The 18,163-nt window shown below is 40.4% G+C and overlaps 1 protein-coding gene and 1 pseudogene across 5 annotated transcripts in view; one reads left to right on the forward strand and one right to left on the reverse strand.

Annotated features, from left to right (window-relative positions):
- Nucleotides 1-18,163, forward strand: part of TRIM2 (tripartite motif containing 2) — a 165,532-nt gene that overhangs the window by 97,758 nt on the left and 49,611 nt on the right. For 2 of the 5 annotated variants that reach the window (XM_068542650.1, XM_068542646.1), the window contains exons 2-3: nt 12,493-12,674; nt 17,171-17,408. In XM_068542650.1, the coding sequence (XP_068398751.1) occupies nt 12,541-12,674; nt 17,171-17,408 (372 nt within the window). In that variant the 5' untranslated portion in view covers nt 12,493-12,540. Of the gene's footprint in view, nt 1-12,489; nt 12,675-17,170; nt 17,409-18,163 lie in introns of all 5 variants that reach the window. The other 3 variants (XM_068542645.1, XM_068542647.1, XM_068542649.1) reach the window with 2 other exon arrangements.
- On the reverse strand, nt 9,786-9,884 carry LOC137764466 (U6 spliceosomal RNA; annotated as a pseudogene).

The following is an 18,163-nucleotide window of genomic DNA, read 5'->3' on the forward strand; positions in this document are numbered from 1 at the left end:
TGTACATCGCAGTCAAACTGGCTGATGACGGTTAGCTCTCTACCGTCCATTCAACTGAAGGGAAACACTGGGGAGGGGAAAGACAGCTCCAAGAAGTCAGTAAGGTGTGCAGCAGACTCAATCCCAAGGATCTTGGGCTCTTCTCTGCTCTTATGGCCCCGCACTCTGGCTGCATAAGGTCTCAATACAAGCAGACTACAACTCAGAAAGCAACTGAGCTGTTCTATACCAACAGCCACGGCCACCAGTCAAGGTACCTACCATTCGCAGTTGCAATTGCCTGATTACTAATCCATCTCCCACACTAGACTCTGACCTTCCTGAGGGCTGAGAAACCAGTCTATTCTTCTCTGTATCCTCAGTGCCTACTCAGTGCCTGGTACATGCTGGACGTTCAGTAAGTGTTCATTGGAATGAATGACTGAGAGAGTAAGTTAACCTTCTCTGACTACAAGCCCAGCAACAAGACCAAGGATCTCTCCCACTTCTCTACCATCTTGTGAGAACAGAGACTCAGTCCAGTTGCACGCCCCAGAGTTTGGGTTGAGTGGAAGAAGAGAAGAAGAGAGGTCAGGGGAGAGAAACGTCATAGGGGAGGACCTGCTTTTGAAGAATTTGGCTACTGGATTCATCGTAGTCAGTAAATTTCATCAGAAACACACATGAGAAGAAGAGGGGACTCCCGTCTTAGCAAGTCAGGTACCATTGTGATGGCCTGTCTTGGGAAGAGGACATTGTAACATGCAGTGGGGTTTGCCTGCCTGTAGTTTCCAAAGTTGGTTCTAATTAAATTGTAAATTTCTAGAACAGAACACATGTCCACACAAACACAATAGTGGCATTATTAATAATATCCAAAAAGTGGAAACAACCCAAATGTCCATCAACTGACAGATGGATAAACTAAATGTGCTATATCCGTACAATGGAATATTTCTCAATCATATAAAGGAATGAAGTACTGACACATGCTACAATGTGGATGAACCTTGAAAATGTTATACTAAGTGGAATAAGCCAGATGCCTAGGACCACATATTATATGATCCCATTCACGTTACAGGCCAGAATAGGGAAATCTATAGAGATAGAAAGTAGATTAGTGGTTGTTTAGGACTGTGGGGTATGGGAAGCTAGGGAGTGATAGCTAAAGGGTACAGCTTTTTTTTTTTTTTTTGAAGTATAGTTGATTAACAATGTGTTAATTTCTGGTGTACAGCAAAGTGATTCAATTATATTCTTTTTCAGTTTTTTTCCATTATATTTATTACAAGATAATGAATATAGTTCCTGTACTATACAGTAGGACCTTGTTGTTTACCTATTTTATATATGGTAGTTTGTATCTGCTAATCTCAAACTCCTAATTTATCCCTCCCCCTGCCTTTTCCCTTTGATAACCATAAGTTTGTTTTCTATGTTTGTGAGTCTCTTTCTGTTTTGTAAATAAGTTCATTTGTATCATTTTTTTAGATTCCACATATAAGTGATACCATATAATATTTGTCTTTCTCACTGCACTTAATATGATAATCTCTAGGTCCATCCATGTTGCTGCAAATGGCATTATTTCATTCTTTTTTTTATGGCTGAGTAATATTCCATTATATATATATGTACCACATCTTCTTTATCCACTCCTCTGTCGATGGACATTTAGGTTGCTTCCATGTCTTGGCTATTGTGAATAGTGCTGAAATGAACATTGGGGTGCATGTATCTTTTCGAATTAGAGTTTTCTCCAGATATATGCCCAGGAGAGGGATTGCTGGATCATATGGTAGCTCTATTTTTAGTTTTTTAAGGCACCTCCATACTGTTCTCCACAGTGGCTTACACCAATTTACATTCCCACCAGCAGTGTTCCTTTTTCTCTGCTCCCTCTCCAGCATTTATCATTTGTGACTTTTTAATGGTGGAAATTGTACACTTTAAGTGGATGAATTGTACAGCATGTGACTTACATCTTAATAAAGCTGTTAAAAACAAAACAAAACTTCTAAAGCAGGGTGTTAACCTGGGCTTTTGAGAACTATGTACCACCCGGAATAGCATGCCAGAATTGGCACGTCTGCATTTTCCTGAGTCTGTCAAGTTGACTGAATTCTCTGTGACCCCCCTCCCCTCTGCAGAGCTGAGTGCCCCTTCACAGGGCTAACTGCAATGCCTGACTACATGGAAAGAATGTGATGAATATTAATGTCATCAAATATGCAAATTCAGTCTTAATTATTTAAAGAAAATGATTAGTGTCTACTTTTAAGCTAGTAACTAACCAAGGAATAGAATGCAATAGGTTTCCCTACCTCCATTGCTGTAGAAAAGGGAATGATTATGACTTCCATTCTGATATGTAAGATTTTTTAATTCTAAAGTATGATTTGTAATATTTTTTCTGGTCATTTTTATGTTATTCAAAGCTTTTCAAAATCAGTTGAATGACTTTATAGGGGTTATGTCAATATGTCAAGTTTGACAAGGTTCTCAACCTTTAAACTGAAAACTTTTGCGTCATCAGAAAAACAAAAGGTTCTGTTCACCCCCTGAATGAAGTAAATTGTTGATTTATATGATTTTTCTGTAAATGACTAGAACCACAAAAAGCAGAGAAATGTCATTTGCATTATCTGACTTTGAGGAACTGTATTTTATAGACCCTTTTCTGGGTAAATATCAAGAAGGGAAAAGGTAGTAGAGGCTTGTTGAACTGGGCTGTTTTGCATTTTTAAAAATTTGCATTGGTGTTTCAAGCTACTTAAAAAGTCTAAGGAAATAGCTCTTTTTTTTTTTTTTTTTTCTTACTAAAGAAGGTGAGTGTGTGCTCTCACACTCACCCAAAACACTCCTCTAAATTTGAAATTTTCGAACTGAGGTCCCATGTGCCTAGTTTTCTTTCTGGAATCTGGGATCCCACTGCATCCCCTTTTGCTTACTTAACAGCACACCCTCTTTACGATTTGTAACCCGGCGCCTGTCCCGGCTGCGTGGCGCGAGAGATGTGCATGGGCAGCCCTCCCCCTGGTAACCGTGCAACCACATTCTGGTGATGGACCCCAGCGGCCCAGCACCAGAACGTGGAAACAGCTGACTGCTGACTCAGAGGGGAAAGCAAGCCACCCACGAATCTCATTGCAGCTAGCTGCTGCATCCCTATCCCATAATCCCTTGCTTGGTCTGCTGCAGTCTTTTCAACAGACGCTGAGTGAGAAAAAGATGGCCTGTAAGATAAAGATTGATTGGTTTGAATACCGAAAGGGGTCTCCCACTTGTTAATGACCCAGAAACATTGCTGCCGACTTTCCTGAGCCTTCTCTTATTTCCTCCATTTTTCTCTTCCTCTCTTCTGTTCATGAGCTGGCACATCACTCCATAGAGCAGAAGATATGCTGGGCTTCTGATGATGGCTGCACTGCATGGTAGGGAATTTTAACCAGTCTCTTTGCATGGTGTTTCCAAACTTGAGATGTTAGCAGAAATGTGCACTGATCTTGTGGATTGTCGCGGGGCTGCAGCGCCAGGCCGGGGAGGATTGGATTCTTTGCCTCGTTAATTAGTCTGTCTGCAGAAATGGGTAGGTCCTAAATGTTCGGATTGCTTAGTCTTATGCCAGGTGAATAACTAATTTCTTCTGCTGTCTCTGTTCTGGCTCCCCGAGACCCCCACCCCTTCTCTCTCATGGTGATGCTGTATGCTCTGTAACTATAAGATAGAGGGAGACCCACTCTGCTTAAACAAAAGCGTCAAATTAACAAGAATAGGGAGAAAGTCATGCAGGATTTTTCTTATCACGTTTCTAATGTGATCTGACTAGACCTTTATTTTTACTAGTCTTTATTTTAATGTGTATGTCGGCCTATATTTTAAATATAAGATTTGTTTTCCCCGTGCATCTCTCTGCTGGGTACAAAGATGGGGATGAAGTGTTTAATTTGCAGGATTCCTTCCTTGGTACCCCAGGGTGGAGGAGACTGTGCGATTCGACCCTTCCCCCACTGTGTCCTCTGTTAGAGAACCCTGGGGTTGAGTGCCACAGTTCCCAGTTACCATTGGAAACCCATTCATTCATAATGCATGCCTCGACCCTCTGAATTCTGAATGCCGTTGATAATTGGAAAATATGCGGGAGATCATTTGGGGTCTTTTCTGACATTTTTTTCCCTGCCTTTGAAATAGGCTCAAATCTGGGTGGAGTTCAATGGTAGCATTACACAGAAGGGAGAAAAAAAAGAAAAAAAAAAACCTGGGTGGGACCTTAGGTTTGCTTCCTGAAACAGTGGGTCTCATTTTGTATCATCTTTGCAGAAACAATGATGCCCCACCCTGTCAGTATTCCTTATTTGGTGGGGGAGGGGGGCTGGATAGGAGAGCAAGTAGGAAGACTATTTATTTTAAACTAACAATTAAATGTTAATTAGTAGATTTCTGAACATCAAGGTAAAATGATATTTCTGTCTTAAACGATGGTTTCAGTGTCACAGCTTTAAGGAACAGATCTCAATTCAGAATGAGGCATTTTAAAAATTATTAGTTCGGTTCTTTGGCTTAGATCATTTTACAGTAGTTTTATTCCTTGTGAATAAATTGTTAGAGGTTTTTCATTCTTGGTTTTTATTTTAATTAGAATATGTAAGGAGAGCCATTTGTTTGCCCAGTTGCTTGAATCAATCTCTTAAGTATTAGGATTCACTCCTGTCTACTGTGAACCTATTTTCTGGTGTCTTTCAGTATTTTCGGGGAGATGCTTTAGCAGCATCTTTCCCAAGCCACTGTAGTGTTAAATAATGCACGCCCCTCCCAAGCAAGCACACAATGAGAAGTTTCCTGTGTGCTGTGGTACAAGAAAGCAGCTTTCTGTTGCAGAGATGAGAATAGTGGCCTTTCCTAAACCTCTAAGTATTTCTTTCCAATTTTCTCCTAGAAAGACACAAGGGATTGGCATCGGAAAGGTTAAAACACGGCTGAAGTAAAAATGTTCTCTGATAGAATGTGCTGTTTCAAGAAATAGGAGTGTAGCGCATATATAACCCACACATTTTTAAAATGGAGAATAAAATATATACATATTTTCACCATAGTTAATATTATAATCCTGAGATGACTTAATTTTTTTATTTATATGATAACAAAAGCTGAGTGGATTTTGTTGCTTGTGAAATAAAGTAAAAATTACTCATTCTTTGTCTTACTCAGAAATAAAAATGTCCTTCACTTGGATACCATTAGACATTAATTTCTCCAAACTCATGACTTTCTTTTATCTATCCTTATTAAGTAGGAAAAAAATCCTAAATATGTGGCAATTTTTAAGAATTTAACTAAGCTTAATTTTTGACTCCCGTGTGCCTTTTTTCATTATCTCTCAGATAAAACTAAGACTTTAACCAAACATTTGTGTGTATTATTGAGATGTATAGAAGAGAAGTACTTTCAAACTTTAAAAAAATTGCTACCACATTATTTACAATCAGTTTTTTTTCTTTTAAAAAAAGTGACTGAATTACTTCTAATTGTGGCAAAATTCTCATTTGCACACACCTGTAATTGCTTTTTTAAAAAAAATCTCTGATGCCATCTGTACCCCTTTATTACTTATGTAAGAATTTTAGTGTAGATTTTATAGAATATGCTCTATAATGAGCTTGGCTATTAGGGTTCTTTGAATATTATTATTATGCAGATTGTTTGAATTTAACTGATCAGGTTTCCTTCTAGAATTTGAAGATTTAGATTAGACCAAATACTGAAGAAAAAGAAGCCCAGTATAATTATTCAAATAACATCATTGGAGGAGCCATTAATTCCTGCTTTTTGCATGCTAGTCTGTCTACCTTTTCCTACTTTGCCCTCTTCTGCCTTCATATTCTCAAGAACTTCCACTTAACAGCACTCTGTTAAGTGCTTTTTATTATTATTCTTGAAAACTTAATAGTTTAAGTAAACATTTATTTTAATAAACAACAGATTTAAATAATATGCTTCCATCCACCCGGGCAAAGAGGGGGTTGCTGTTTTGTAGGACTGTGTCTTTTGAAGTTCTGATGTAGAATGCATTTCTCTTCCCCCTTCTTACCAGCCTCACCCAACTCCCAGAGCTTAGGGCCCTGGCTGCCCTCTGCCTTTCCCAGAATATTCAGCCTCTTTGTGTAGTCCCCAAGGAGAGCAAGGGAAGAGACTTGGCAAGGTGATGAATGTGGGGAGAGGAGACCCTACTCACCCTGACTGTCCCAGGGCACTGTAAAGTGAAGGTCAGTTAGCCTGACCACTTAACACTTCATCACACAGGGCCAGCCTTCTGGAACTTAGAAAACCCAAAGTAAATCTTTTTTTTTTTAATTTTATTTTTATCTTGGGCTACGCTGGGTCTTCATTGCTGGGCGTGGCTTTCTCTAGTTGCAGAGAGCGGGGCCACTCTTCGTTGCAGTGCGCGGGCTTCTCCTTGTGGTGGCTTCTCTTGTTGTGGAGCACGGGCTGTAGGCGCACGGGCTTCAGTAGTTGTGGCTCACGGGCTCTAGAGCGCAGGCTCAGTAGTTGTGGCGCACGGGCTTAGTTGCTCCGCGGCATGTGGGATCTTCCCGGACCAGGGCTCGAACCCATGTCCCCTGCATTGGCAGGCGGATTCTTAACCACTGTGCCACCAGGGAAGCCCTGAAAACCCAAAGCAAATCTTAAGAACTGACTACAAAAGGTGAGGACTTTTATGAAGAAGGTAATGACAAACAGTTATCTCTACTAAGGAAAGAGGTAGGGGAAACAGGCATAAATATTATAAAGACAAGTTGGGGGCATGGCTTAAAAATCAACTTCCATATGGTAAATCCCAGCAATCTAGGGAAGCTGTCATACATCTGACCCTGGAGAGAAGGAGAGCCCTTGGAGAGCTTGGGCACATCCTTTCCTGGAGACAGGAGTTAAAGTGGACGGCCTCCTCAGGTCCCCCTCCTCACCCCCACACACACTCACACGCCTACTGTCAAGAAAGATATTGTATCTGGCTTTTCTATTTTACAAAATGGCCCATTTGGGATAGAGGCTTGATTTAACTGGAAATAGGTCACCCTGTTTTAATTTCACTGAAGATTGTCCTCTTTTCTTTCCTCTGGTTGAGTCCTCAGTAACAATGCAAATTCCATTGAAGATGAATAATAGTATGCTCATAAAGTTGAAAAATTCAAAATACTTTGTTTTTAAAATTGTGTTTTAATCTGTGCCTTGAGCTCTAGGTATGACCTGCTCTGGCAGGGAAAAGGTAGCATACTGGGAGTTATAGATAATCCTAGTGGTTGAAGATCTACTTTCTATAAATGTAAAAGAAGATTTTTAACTTCTTGGGAAGCTGATTTTAGCATGGCCGCACCACTGTCGTTGACCCAACCACAATAAAAAAGGTAAATATATTAATAAATAAATTCAGCTAAGTGGCAACAAAGAGAAGCCATAATCCAGGAATGCCATAAAATTAAACAATAGAGATGGAATCTAGTGCCTTTAAGGTGATTTATAATCAAATATGCTGCTTCTTGCCCGCAAATCACATGTTAAAATTTGATTTTCCTAAGGATTCTTGACCTGTTTCCCAACCATGTTTCCTAGCGCAGCCAGACAAGCTTTCACCAACTCCCTCCCCTTCTCCAGAAGATGCTTTCAGCCTGTCTTTTCTCTTCCATCCTCTTTTCCTCCTCTTCCTCACTCTAGTGTCAGAAATAAAGGGTTTGGAAAGTTTTCTGATCTCAGTGGTATAATTTGGAATGGGAAATACAGTTTCAACTTTGGAATTGTGGATGCGGGCATTTTTCTTTCATTTCATCTCCTCCTATCAAATTCTTCTTTTCCATTTGGTTGTAATTTCCACCAAGTTGTAGGTTTGAGAAAGTGAGCCGGGCAAAATACCAGAGATGACGTGAGGAAAGAAATGCTGGGACAGGGTTTTTCTATGCCCAAGGATTTTGTTTTGTGATGGTTGCATTGTTTTTACCCACACAAGCTGTGTTTAGTTGGCAAATCCCCACTAATGAAGAACTTATGTGTCAAACTCCTTAGATTTTTTTATTTCCATGCATATGTGCCTTCAATAGTTCTCAATTTCTTTTCCTGCATTTGTGAGTGTGTTGAAATACGTCACTAAATATTTACCCTCTGGATCATGGCTTATGTTGCTAAGCATTAGACTATCACTTAGGAAGGCAGGTAATGTCTGACGTCAAGTGAAAATGTTCACATGAGATCAGCAAGTGCTATTCTTTTCTGCTACTGGGACTGGGTCTGTTCCCATGTTATACCTCATTTGTTCAGTCCATTTGAAAAAAAAAACGTCTACTATGTCTACTACTACCAGGCATAGTTCTAGGTGCTGGGACTTCTGCAGAGCAGTCAGATAAAAATCCCTGCCCTCATGAATTTTACATCCTAGTGGGCGGGGTGGGGGAGACAATATGCAAAATAAATATGTTGCACACTGCATTGGAGAGAGACCAGTGCTATGGAGAAAAACAGAGCAGTGATGGGGGTGGTAGCAAGTGCTAGGAGATAGGGGCAAGTTTCAGTTTGAAACAGAATGGTCAGAGTGAGAAGGTGATGTTAAGCAAAGAGCTGGAGAGGGGAGTGAACCCCTCTGTAAGCAGTATTGTTGGTTTTCTGCCGACAAGGAACCTCAGCTGTTCTCCCCACACAAGAGCTCTCATAGCTGGTTCATGTCAATATTACACTAATGTTGGCTATTCGTGTAGTTTTAAAATGGCTCTTCCTGCCTTCACTTCTGTATCATTTCCTTTCTATTGGCCTTTTGTCAATGTGTCTGGTACTAGTTCCTGCATCCAAAAGCATTTTGGCTTCTTCAGAGACAAAGTCCAGCCAGGTGTGTTTTCATGTGTTTCTCTCTAGAAATTAGTTTTGCGGATCTCCAGCAGAAGAGAAGTTCTATATTCTGATCTCTATTATCATACATTTATTTCTGCTGGTTATGTGAGTAAGAAGGATCTTTGACAGTTCAGAAACCAAGATGGGGAAAGGAGAACAGCCGAGAGTCTAGATAAGTATTTACAGCTTTGCTAATCAAAGGAGACCAGAAACTGTGGTGTGCCCAAACACTTTGATGAAAGGCTGTCGGATATTTCGTGTACATTCCTTGCGGCATATTCCGTTGGATAGAAGGCTTCCCACAGTGCTTCTGAGCATGCCCCGTGCCTCCATTTTCCCTTCAGGAGTAGTCAAATTCGTTTCTACTGTGGGTGTCCAGTTATATTCAGCGAACCATCCTTATCCTGGCGAAGTCTTGGTTTGGGGCTCTTTGAGGGGTGGAGAAACATTTTGTGTTGATTCTGGGAGTCCTAAAATCCAGATGTCTTCAACAGGTCACTTGTGACAGGTTGTAATATTGTCATAATTTTAAATTACTGCTAATGAGTAAACTTAATTTACCATATAAATTAACAATACTGACAAAGACTTAACTCTCACCCACTACAATAATTATCATGAAATTAGAGTGAAAATTAGAATGAAATGTCTTTTATTTCCACTTTGGAGAATAAAAATGTCAGCTCAGGAAATTTCATTTAGTCAACATATATCATTTGATTAAAACAAATGTTTTTTCTTTGCCAAAAAATCCAAAATTTAAGGTGAAAAAAAAAGAGTAAAATCCAATATGATGTTTTCTCCCTGCTTGTTTCAGTACTCCACATGACTGATTATTTTGAAGGGTAAAATGAACATTTTCAAAAGCTATTCAAAATAAAATTCTTTTTAACTGATTTTAACTGAAAAGTTTAATATGATTTTTTTTTTTTTTTAATATGGAACACTTCACAAATTGATGTGTCATCCTTGCTCAGGGACCAAACCAATCTTCTGTATCATTCCAATATTAGTGCTGTGGAAGTGAGCACTCTACAATTTTTATGTCACACACACACACACACACACACACATGCCAGGAAAGTGTTAAACTTGCTTAAGATTAGGTAACCTCAACTTATCAGATAAGGCAGAAATCTTGAAATCCGAGCTTTCTGATTCACTGATTTTACTGGATGACCTTGGGCAAGTCATTTAAACCCTCAGCTTTGGTTTCCTTATCTTAAAGCCAGACAAATCCATTCCTTCCCTATGCTGATGTCTTAGGGATGCAGTTAAAGAAAAGCAGACAATGTGCCAACATTTTGAGGTCCTGAGAGAAGAGCTGCATTTAATCCAATCAATGGGTATCATTCTCTACTCTGGTTCTTTAGGAAGACAGTCTATGAAAGTCTAGCAGATAATTCTGGCTAATTAGGTATGTCACACCTACGCTGTTTAACTAATACATCGAGTTCCGATTGAACGTGACACTCTTGTACAGCAGGTGCTTTTACAAGCTTGATCTGTTTATTAATCATGCTCTTTAGAGAACTTACCTAGAAGGCACAGAGTTGGAAAATGGGTGTGTCATGTTTGTAACTATACTCCAATATGTGTAAATAGCAGAATTTTCTGGAGAAAAGTTGACATGCTTTTTTAGAAGTTGGTGATTTGGTAGGGGAGAAAGAAGACCATCATTTTTATTTGGAAAAGAGTGTTTCCTTTAGAAAATGTGGAATTGTTGATTCTGTAAACACAGGTCCCAGGCCAAGTTAAAATGTTATATGTAAACCAAGCTTCCATTGCACAGCTTTCTGAAAACCCAAGGTCAAGGGTTGTGGTTGTTTAAGGGGTGAAAAGGTCATGGGTTTTGCATTCTGGCAAACTTTCTAACTGAGCCTCGGTTTTTAAAAATCTATAGAATGGGAATACTACTACTTCCTGCCTAGGGTCATATTGAACCTTAACTACTTTTTTTTGGAAAGAGCATTTCCATTGGGAATTAAGAGGCTGTGGACACCTTACCAAATATTTAGAAAATTAGGTAGTGAGTTCTAGCTCAGCTTTGGTTCACCCCTCTGGGATACAAGCCAGAAATTCTTTAAGGTGATAAATGGGGCTATGTTTTATGTTGTAATTTTTCCCTCCCTTATTCTTTCACAAGCCCTCTGCTTTCTCTGTTACCCTCTTCCGATTCTCATTTTCTGGCCTGACCTTTCACATTTTGAAACCTCCTCTGAATTAATTCACTCACCAGGCCCTCAGTTGCCCACACGTGAATACCAACAGACATTTCTTAAAATAATAGAGACTACCTCTAGCTTTTGTCCCCATTCCATGGCAAACACATTTTAGTTCTGAAGAAAATACTCTGAACCCCATACAAAGTTTTTAATGAAAAATTGTAATTATTTCATTCCTGGATATTAATAGTATGTAGGGAAGGAAACACTTTTCTTCTATACACTTAAGTTCGGTAACTGAAGCCTGTGAATTAAACTGGCAAAGACAGATATCAGGAGAAAAAGGTATACACATTTTATTGATATATCATTTTTCCAAAATAAAATATATATTTTATTAAACTTCATTGATTTACTATTTTAAATTTTACATGCATAGGGACTTCACAGAAAAGAAGAGGCCATTAGACCCAAGACCACAGTTTATGGAGAATCGACTAGACAAAGGAAAAGGGAGTTTGGACTCCAAGGGGCAGTAAATTGTGGGAAGGGGACCAGGATATGTATGGTAGATAAGGGTCGTTTAGTAAGATTTGTTATGCAGACTCCTCTCTGGTGATTAAGAGTCTTCTTCTCTTCCTGGTATGGGAGAGTGGGGCACCTTTACAAATGGGAAATATGTGCTCTGCTTTTAGACAGATGGCAGAGGGAGAGGGCTCTTCCTCATCTGCTGCTTCTCAATCGCCTTCAGCTCAAAATAATCCTTATATCAAAGTGGCTTATTTGGGGGTGGCATATTTTGACCCCCTTCAAGTATAATAGTTGGGAAAACACATTCTATCCTAATAAGACTATTCTATTTAATATAGACTATAATAAGACTATATATATATATTCAGATATAGTCATGGCTGAAGGCATGAACAGGCAGGGCTATGTAAGTATTTATCCTTTCAGCTGCCCCCACTTTGAAACCCAGCAAGCTACCTCTTCTTTGTTTCTTGCAGTAATTTAATTTTTAATACAATTTTTAAAGGTTACTTTCCATTTAGTTATTTCAAAATTTTGGCTCTATTCCCCGTGTTGTACAACACATCCTTGAGCCTGTCTCACCCCCAATAGTTTGTACCTCCCCCTCCTCCACCTCTATATCGCCCTTCTGCCCCCACTGGTAACCACTAGTTTGTTCTCTATATCTGTGAGTCTCCCAGCAAGCTACCTCTTTGTACAACATACCTTCTTCTAATTTGTTTTCTTTGCATGCTGAACCTGTGATTACTTTATTGATCTACAAATAGGCCCCTCACTGTACACCCTCTATAGCGATGAGGGTTGGTTATGGTCATGTCAAGGTCACAACACGGAATTCTACCCGTATTCATAACACAATGCCTCTAGCGAATAAACCAATGATTGATTTGCATTTGCAGATTATTATATGTTTTTCCGTTTTGGTTTTTCTGTCTGACAGCAGCAGCGTGCAGGGTCAAAGACAGCCGGCCCCCCATGTCAGTGGTCTAGGATGGCAAGTGAAGCCACCAACATCCCAAGTCCTGTGGTGCGCCAGATTGACAAGCAGTTTCTGATTTGCAGTATATGCCTGGAAAGGTACAAGAATCCCAAGGTTCTCCCCTGTCTGCACACTTTCTGCGAGAGGTAAGCCTCCTCTGTGCTCAGAGAAGGGGGTTTCACAGACTGACCTCCTACAACCTGCCAAAGGGTTCTGTCCAGAATTCTGCAGTTACCTATGGGAGACAATAAATCTTTTGTGCTTCTGATAGACATCTAGAAACGCAATCATGAGTTGCCAAGAATGTACTTTATTTCAAAGAAGAACTATTATAAGCGGGAGAAAGCAATCCAATAGCTACTTATTTATTTCCACAGGAGATGGAGCATTAAATATTTTAAGATTCAAAATTTTTTTAAATTTTCCCATTGTTTTTTGTGAAACAGTTTTTGCCAACCATAGATCCCTCATGGTGGATCTTTGGTGAGGGCCAGTTAAAAAGCTATCATTTTCAGGACTTCCCTGGCTGTCCATTGGTTAAGACTTCATCTTCCAATGCAGGGGGTGCCGGTTCAATCCCTGGTTGGGGAGCTAAGATCCCACATGCCTCGTGGCCAAAAAACCAAACATAAAACAGAAGCAGTATTGTAAAAAATTCAGTAAAGACTTTAAAAAATGGTCCACATCAAAAAAATCTTTAAAAAAAAAAAATCTATCATTTTCTCCCATATAACAAATCAGGTAAAATACCTACATATATGAGGAGTTAGTTGAAAGGAGGGAGCTTTCTTCCACAGGTATTTCAGAAGACACATACTAATGGCATATTTGAACATTATGATGTTTCAGATAAAGAAAAAAAGCTATATATATTAAATAATTATAAATCACCTGAATATACAATTTGCTACATATGAAAACACACTTCTTTTTTTTTTTGTAAACTAAAATAATTTATTATTATTATTTTTTATTTATTTATTTTTGAAAACACACTTCTTTTTAAAAAATTTCTTGAATAGTTTTTTACATTGAATTCATCAGTTTTCAAAACATATTTTTACCCTCTCATTCAACTTACCCCATCAGCAATTAAGCATAAAAAAATGTTGTTGGTAATTAGTTTATCTGTGGTCCAATTTTAGTATTTCCCTAGTAAGTTTACATATTTTTCTTAAAGACAAATATGTTAATTATGTTTTATAGCAGTTTATTAAGTACATTTTCTTTTATTAATTAATACACATAGTTAAAACTTTTTACCTCCTATCATAGAACAGGAAATTGGTATTTCCAATGACTTCAAATCAATGGTAATTACATTTACCATCCAGTTTAAGGTACATTTGTTATCTCATTGAACGAGCTTTGAGTTGATTTACCTTGGAAGGTCTCAACTGCAACAGAATAACTACATCTTTGGTGGTGATGGATGGATGGAGAAGGTGGATTTGTTACTGGTGGTTGTGGTGTTTTGTTTGTTTTGCTTTCTTTGTTTTGGGTTGTTGTGGGGTTGTGTGTGTGTGTGCGTGTGTGTACAGTTTTTTGTTTGTTTTAAGTGGTGGTATATAGGACACTGATAGTTTGTACTTTATTCATAATTTTATACCTTGGCTTAAGTACTTTAAAATTCATATTCCAAAATGGCGAAATGGAGAGTGATTTTTTTTCCCCCTCACTCAATGAATGTAGCTAAAGCATGACCACGAACTTTAACTGTCCATGGGTTCCTGGGCTCACATGGTAAGGGCATTACTTGAGAGGGAGCAGTCGACATAGCTGGGCACTCTTTATACACGACGCTGAGAGCCACTCAGCTTGAGCTTGGCAGGGTGGCCCCATTCCCCAGTGTTCAGTGTCTCGTCAGGCTGTGTTGGCTCCCATTTCCTTGCTCTTGCAGGTGAGAAGCAGCACTTCTGGGCTTCCCGGGGTTGGCCTCCTGCCCTCTCAATTAGGTCTAGCCCATGCCACTTCCACTCCCCATCCAGTAGCTACTGCTGGAGATTTTCAGGGTCCCACCATGGCAAGTCCCTAGAGAATGCTATGTGTTGAAATTGTTTTAGCATCGTGTGTATTGAGCTGATTTCCTTTTGAAGGTGCTGGCAACTTTCCCTAAGATGGAAAATTTTGTTTATGTAGAGACAAAACTTCACGGCTTGTCATGGAGAGAGACCCAGGACCCCTTATCTCCATCTCCTGCTGGGCACAAACACCGGCTGCTCAGTGGACAGCCGCTCTCTTACTCTCATTTGTTCTAAAATGCCATCAGTGGGGCTTGGAGGACACAGACACAGTCCCTGGCCTTATGAAGCTTCCAGCCAAGTGCAGGAGCCAGTTATTAAACACCTACTCACTCAGATTAATGTGAGATTAAACTGGTGACAAGGGCCATATACCAGAAGTACACAGGCAACCACGTAATAGGGGAATTTGCTCTAATCGGGGAAGGCTACCCTGCAGAAGTGATGAATAGGCAGAAATCCCAAGGATGAGGAAAATTAATTTAGCAAAGGGGAGTGAGCAGAAGAAAAGAATTTCAGGTATGTGCAAAGGTGTAGCGTGAGAGCGACTCTAACACTTTGGAAGAACTTAGGCCCAAATGTGCAGCAAATGAGGGGAAAAGACAGAAAATAAATAGGTCCAGATCATATAGGTGGGTAATCCATATTACCACATATGGATTCTTGTCTTCATTGTAAGAACAGTGGAAGCCATGGAAGGGTTTCATCTTAGATGTGAGGGGGAGGAGATTTAAATGGCCGGCTTTGCATTTGGGAAAGGTCACTCTGGTTGCAGTATGGAGAAGGGTGAGGGGGGTACAAGGTAGATGGCATTATACCAGGGGTAGGGCGACTGCAGACATCTAAGCAAGGGTGTCTTCATACAAATGAAGAGACCTGGGGAGGCTGGAACGCTATTGAGGAATTTCCAGGCTTTGGTGATGGGTTGCATGTGGACAGTGAAGACCAGTACGGGAATTACTGTTTTTAGAATGACTCATGGTTCTGGTTTGCTTAGATGAAGGGATGGAGGTGCAGTTCACTGATGGGTGGAGGACACAGCGTGCGGGAAGATCATGGGTTTGGTTTTGAACATGTTGAGTTTTAGGACCTGTGAGACCTCTAAGAGGAGATGTCAAGAGAGCAGTTGGTGTACGGTTATGGGGCTCAGAGAAGGCATCCGTGGGAAGGAACATAAATATGAGAGTGTTATGCTTATCGTGCATTATAATATAATATAATACCCCAGGGAAAGAAGAGGGCTTACGATAAACCTTGACTAACTCCAAACTATATTGACTCAGTAGAAAAAAGAGCAGGCAGAAGGAGAACCAGGTGAGTGTGGTATCGGAAACCAAGGAAAGATAAAGTTTCATAAAAAGGAGGGGTGGGGAGGCAGTGCTCAAGCTTGATGAATGACAGAATCGAAAAACGTGTATTAGATTTAGATGTCGCTAGTGACCTTAGCAAAAGCTGTTTCATCTCTGGTATTGATTCAGTGCTATCTACTGTGTGACATAGGGAAGGTCAGTTAACCTCCTTGATGTCAGTTTCCCCATCTGCAAAATAAGAGAAATGGGGCGAAATCAGGTTTTCAAATTTGTTGGAGAAACTGGGAAACACTGTAGTGATGTCGAGCTTAGATTCCGGTGCCAAAATGCCTGGGTTTGAACAACCACTCTGCCTCTGACGGCCTAAGTCCCTTGGGCAAGTAAATTACCCTCTCTCTGCCTGTCTTTCCTCATACATTTAAAAGTGATCACAGGATTATTGGAAGTAAAGTTGACCCCCGAACAACACGGGTTTGAACTGCATGGGTTTACTTATATGCGGATTCTTTTCAGTAGTCAGTATTACAGGATGACAAGATCTGCGGTTGGTTGAATCTGCAGGTGTAGGACCCCAGATGTGGAGGAACTGGGTAATTGGAGGGCTGGCTCTGAGTTATACGTGGATTTTCAGATTTTCCACTGCACCAAGGGTCGGCGCCCCTAACTCACGCGTTGTTCAAGGGTCAACTGTATTAGCCATACATTTCGCTAATTAAATGAATTAAGTTGATGGCTCTTAAGAATAAATGGTATTGGTGGGACTCTGGGTGTCCCATCCCTGTTTCAAACAAAACATTTCCACTTCGATGTGTTTTTAACATCTGAAATCTGCTTATGATTTTGTATGTAAAAAAGAGTTTCAGCGCTAACAGAAAAAATGTGACATGTTTCTTCCAGTTTGTGTAAAAGTTCACAAATTCGTGAACGCCGTACTAGGTATTCTAGGCCAGTGTTTCTCAATCTTAAATGTGCATACACATCGCCTGGGAATCTGATTCATCAGGCCTGGAGTGGGTCCTACGAGTCTGCATTTCTTCCACGCTCCCCGTTGAGGCCAGTGATGCTCACCTGTGGACCACACTTTGCCTGTGTGGCAAAGCTCGAGGAAACAGTACCAAACTCGATGAGATTATCTGATCAGTTGACCGGTCCAATGTGAGGTGACCTACTGACTTCAGAACTAATCTTTTCCTAGTGAAGGAGACCACAACGGAAGTTATGCAAAGTAGCCCTGTAGTCACTGAGAACCTGTCTGGTACCCCCTGCAGGAGCCCCACTGTGCTGACCGCCCCGCTTCTGTTTCTGTGACAGGTGCCTGCAGAACTACATTCCCGCCCACAGTCTAACCCTCTCCTGCCCCGTGTGCCGCCAGACCTCCATCCTGCCCGAGAAGGGGGTGGCCGCGCTCCAGAACAACTTCTTCATCACAAACCTGATGGACGTGCTGCAGCGAACTCCAGGCAGCAATGCTGAGGAGTCCTCCATCCTGGAGACAGTCACCGCTGTGGCTGCGGGGAAGCCTCTCTCTTGCCCAAACCACGATGGGAATGTAAGTGAGCTGATTGCAGGCACTGCCTGGCCGAGGGGCTGCTTGATTTGGGGAGGCTTTGGTCAATCAGAGGGTATATACACTGAAACAGAACTCCACCTGGAAAATGAGTGATTGAAAACACTTTTTACCTGTCTTCAGACTATTTTGCCTGCTTCCTTTCTCTGACCCAATTTATTTAAATAGTAAGATCAATCTTCATTGTGCCGACTTAGCACAAATTGTTGGTTTCCCCAGGAGAGCAAACTCACAACTGTTTGCAAGCTGGGCATACTTTGACCCACAAACATCTGTGTAATAAATTATGGAGAAAGATTTAATAGTAGATAAGTTCTGCAAGTTGAGAATGATTATTAAAATGTTATTTACAGTGTTTTATTTTTCTTGTGAGGGAAATTTTTCTCATGCTCCATTAGACCCTATTCCTTAATCATAAATACTCTGAAGTTATGTGATTCCCTGATCAGAGATTATAGCCTCTAGATTCCAAACATACTTCCTGCTGCCAGCAAACACAGTAACCATTATAAACTCGGGAGGACCGGTGTTTGCCATCAAACGATGGATTCACAGCAGCTATGTAGCCTGAAGAGGCAGCACTGCATAGCAGCTCACTGCCAGCTTTGGAGTCAGACTGCCTGATTCAAATCCTGTTCTTCAAACTCATTTCCTGTGTCAGCTTTGGGAAATTTACTAAACTCTCTGTCTCATTCCCTCATCTGCAGAAGGAAAGTAATAACAGTCTCCCATACTGG

The sequence above is a fragment of the Eschrichtius robustus genome, chromosome 4, assembly GCF_028021215.1.
Source record: "Eschrichtius robustus isolate mEscRob2 chromosome 4, mEscRob2.pri, whole genome shotgun sequence".
NCBI classification, from domain to species: domain Eukaryota; kingdom Metazoa; phylum Chordata; class Mammalia; order Artiodactyla; family Eschrichtiidae; genus Eschrichtius; species Eschrichtius robustus.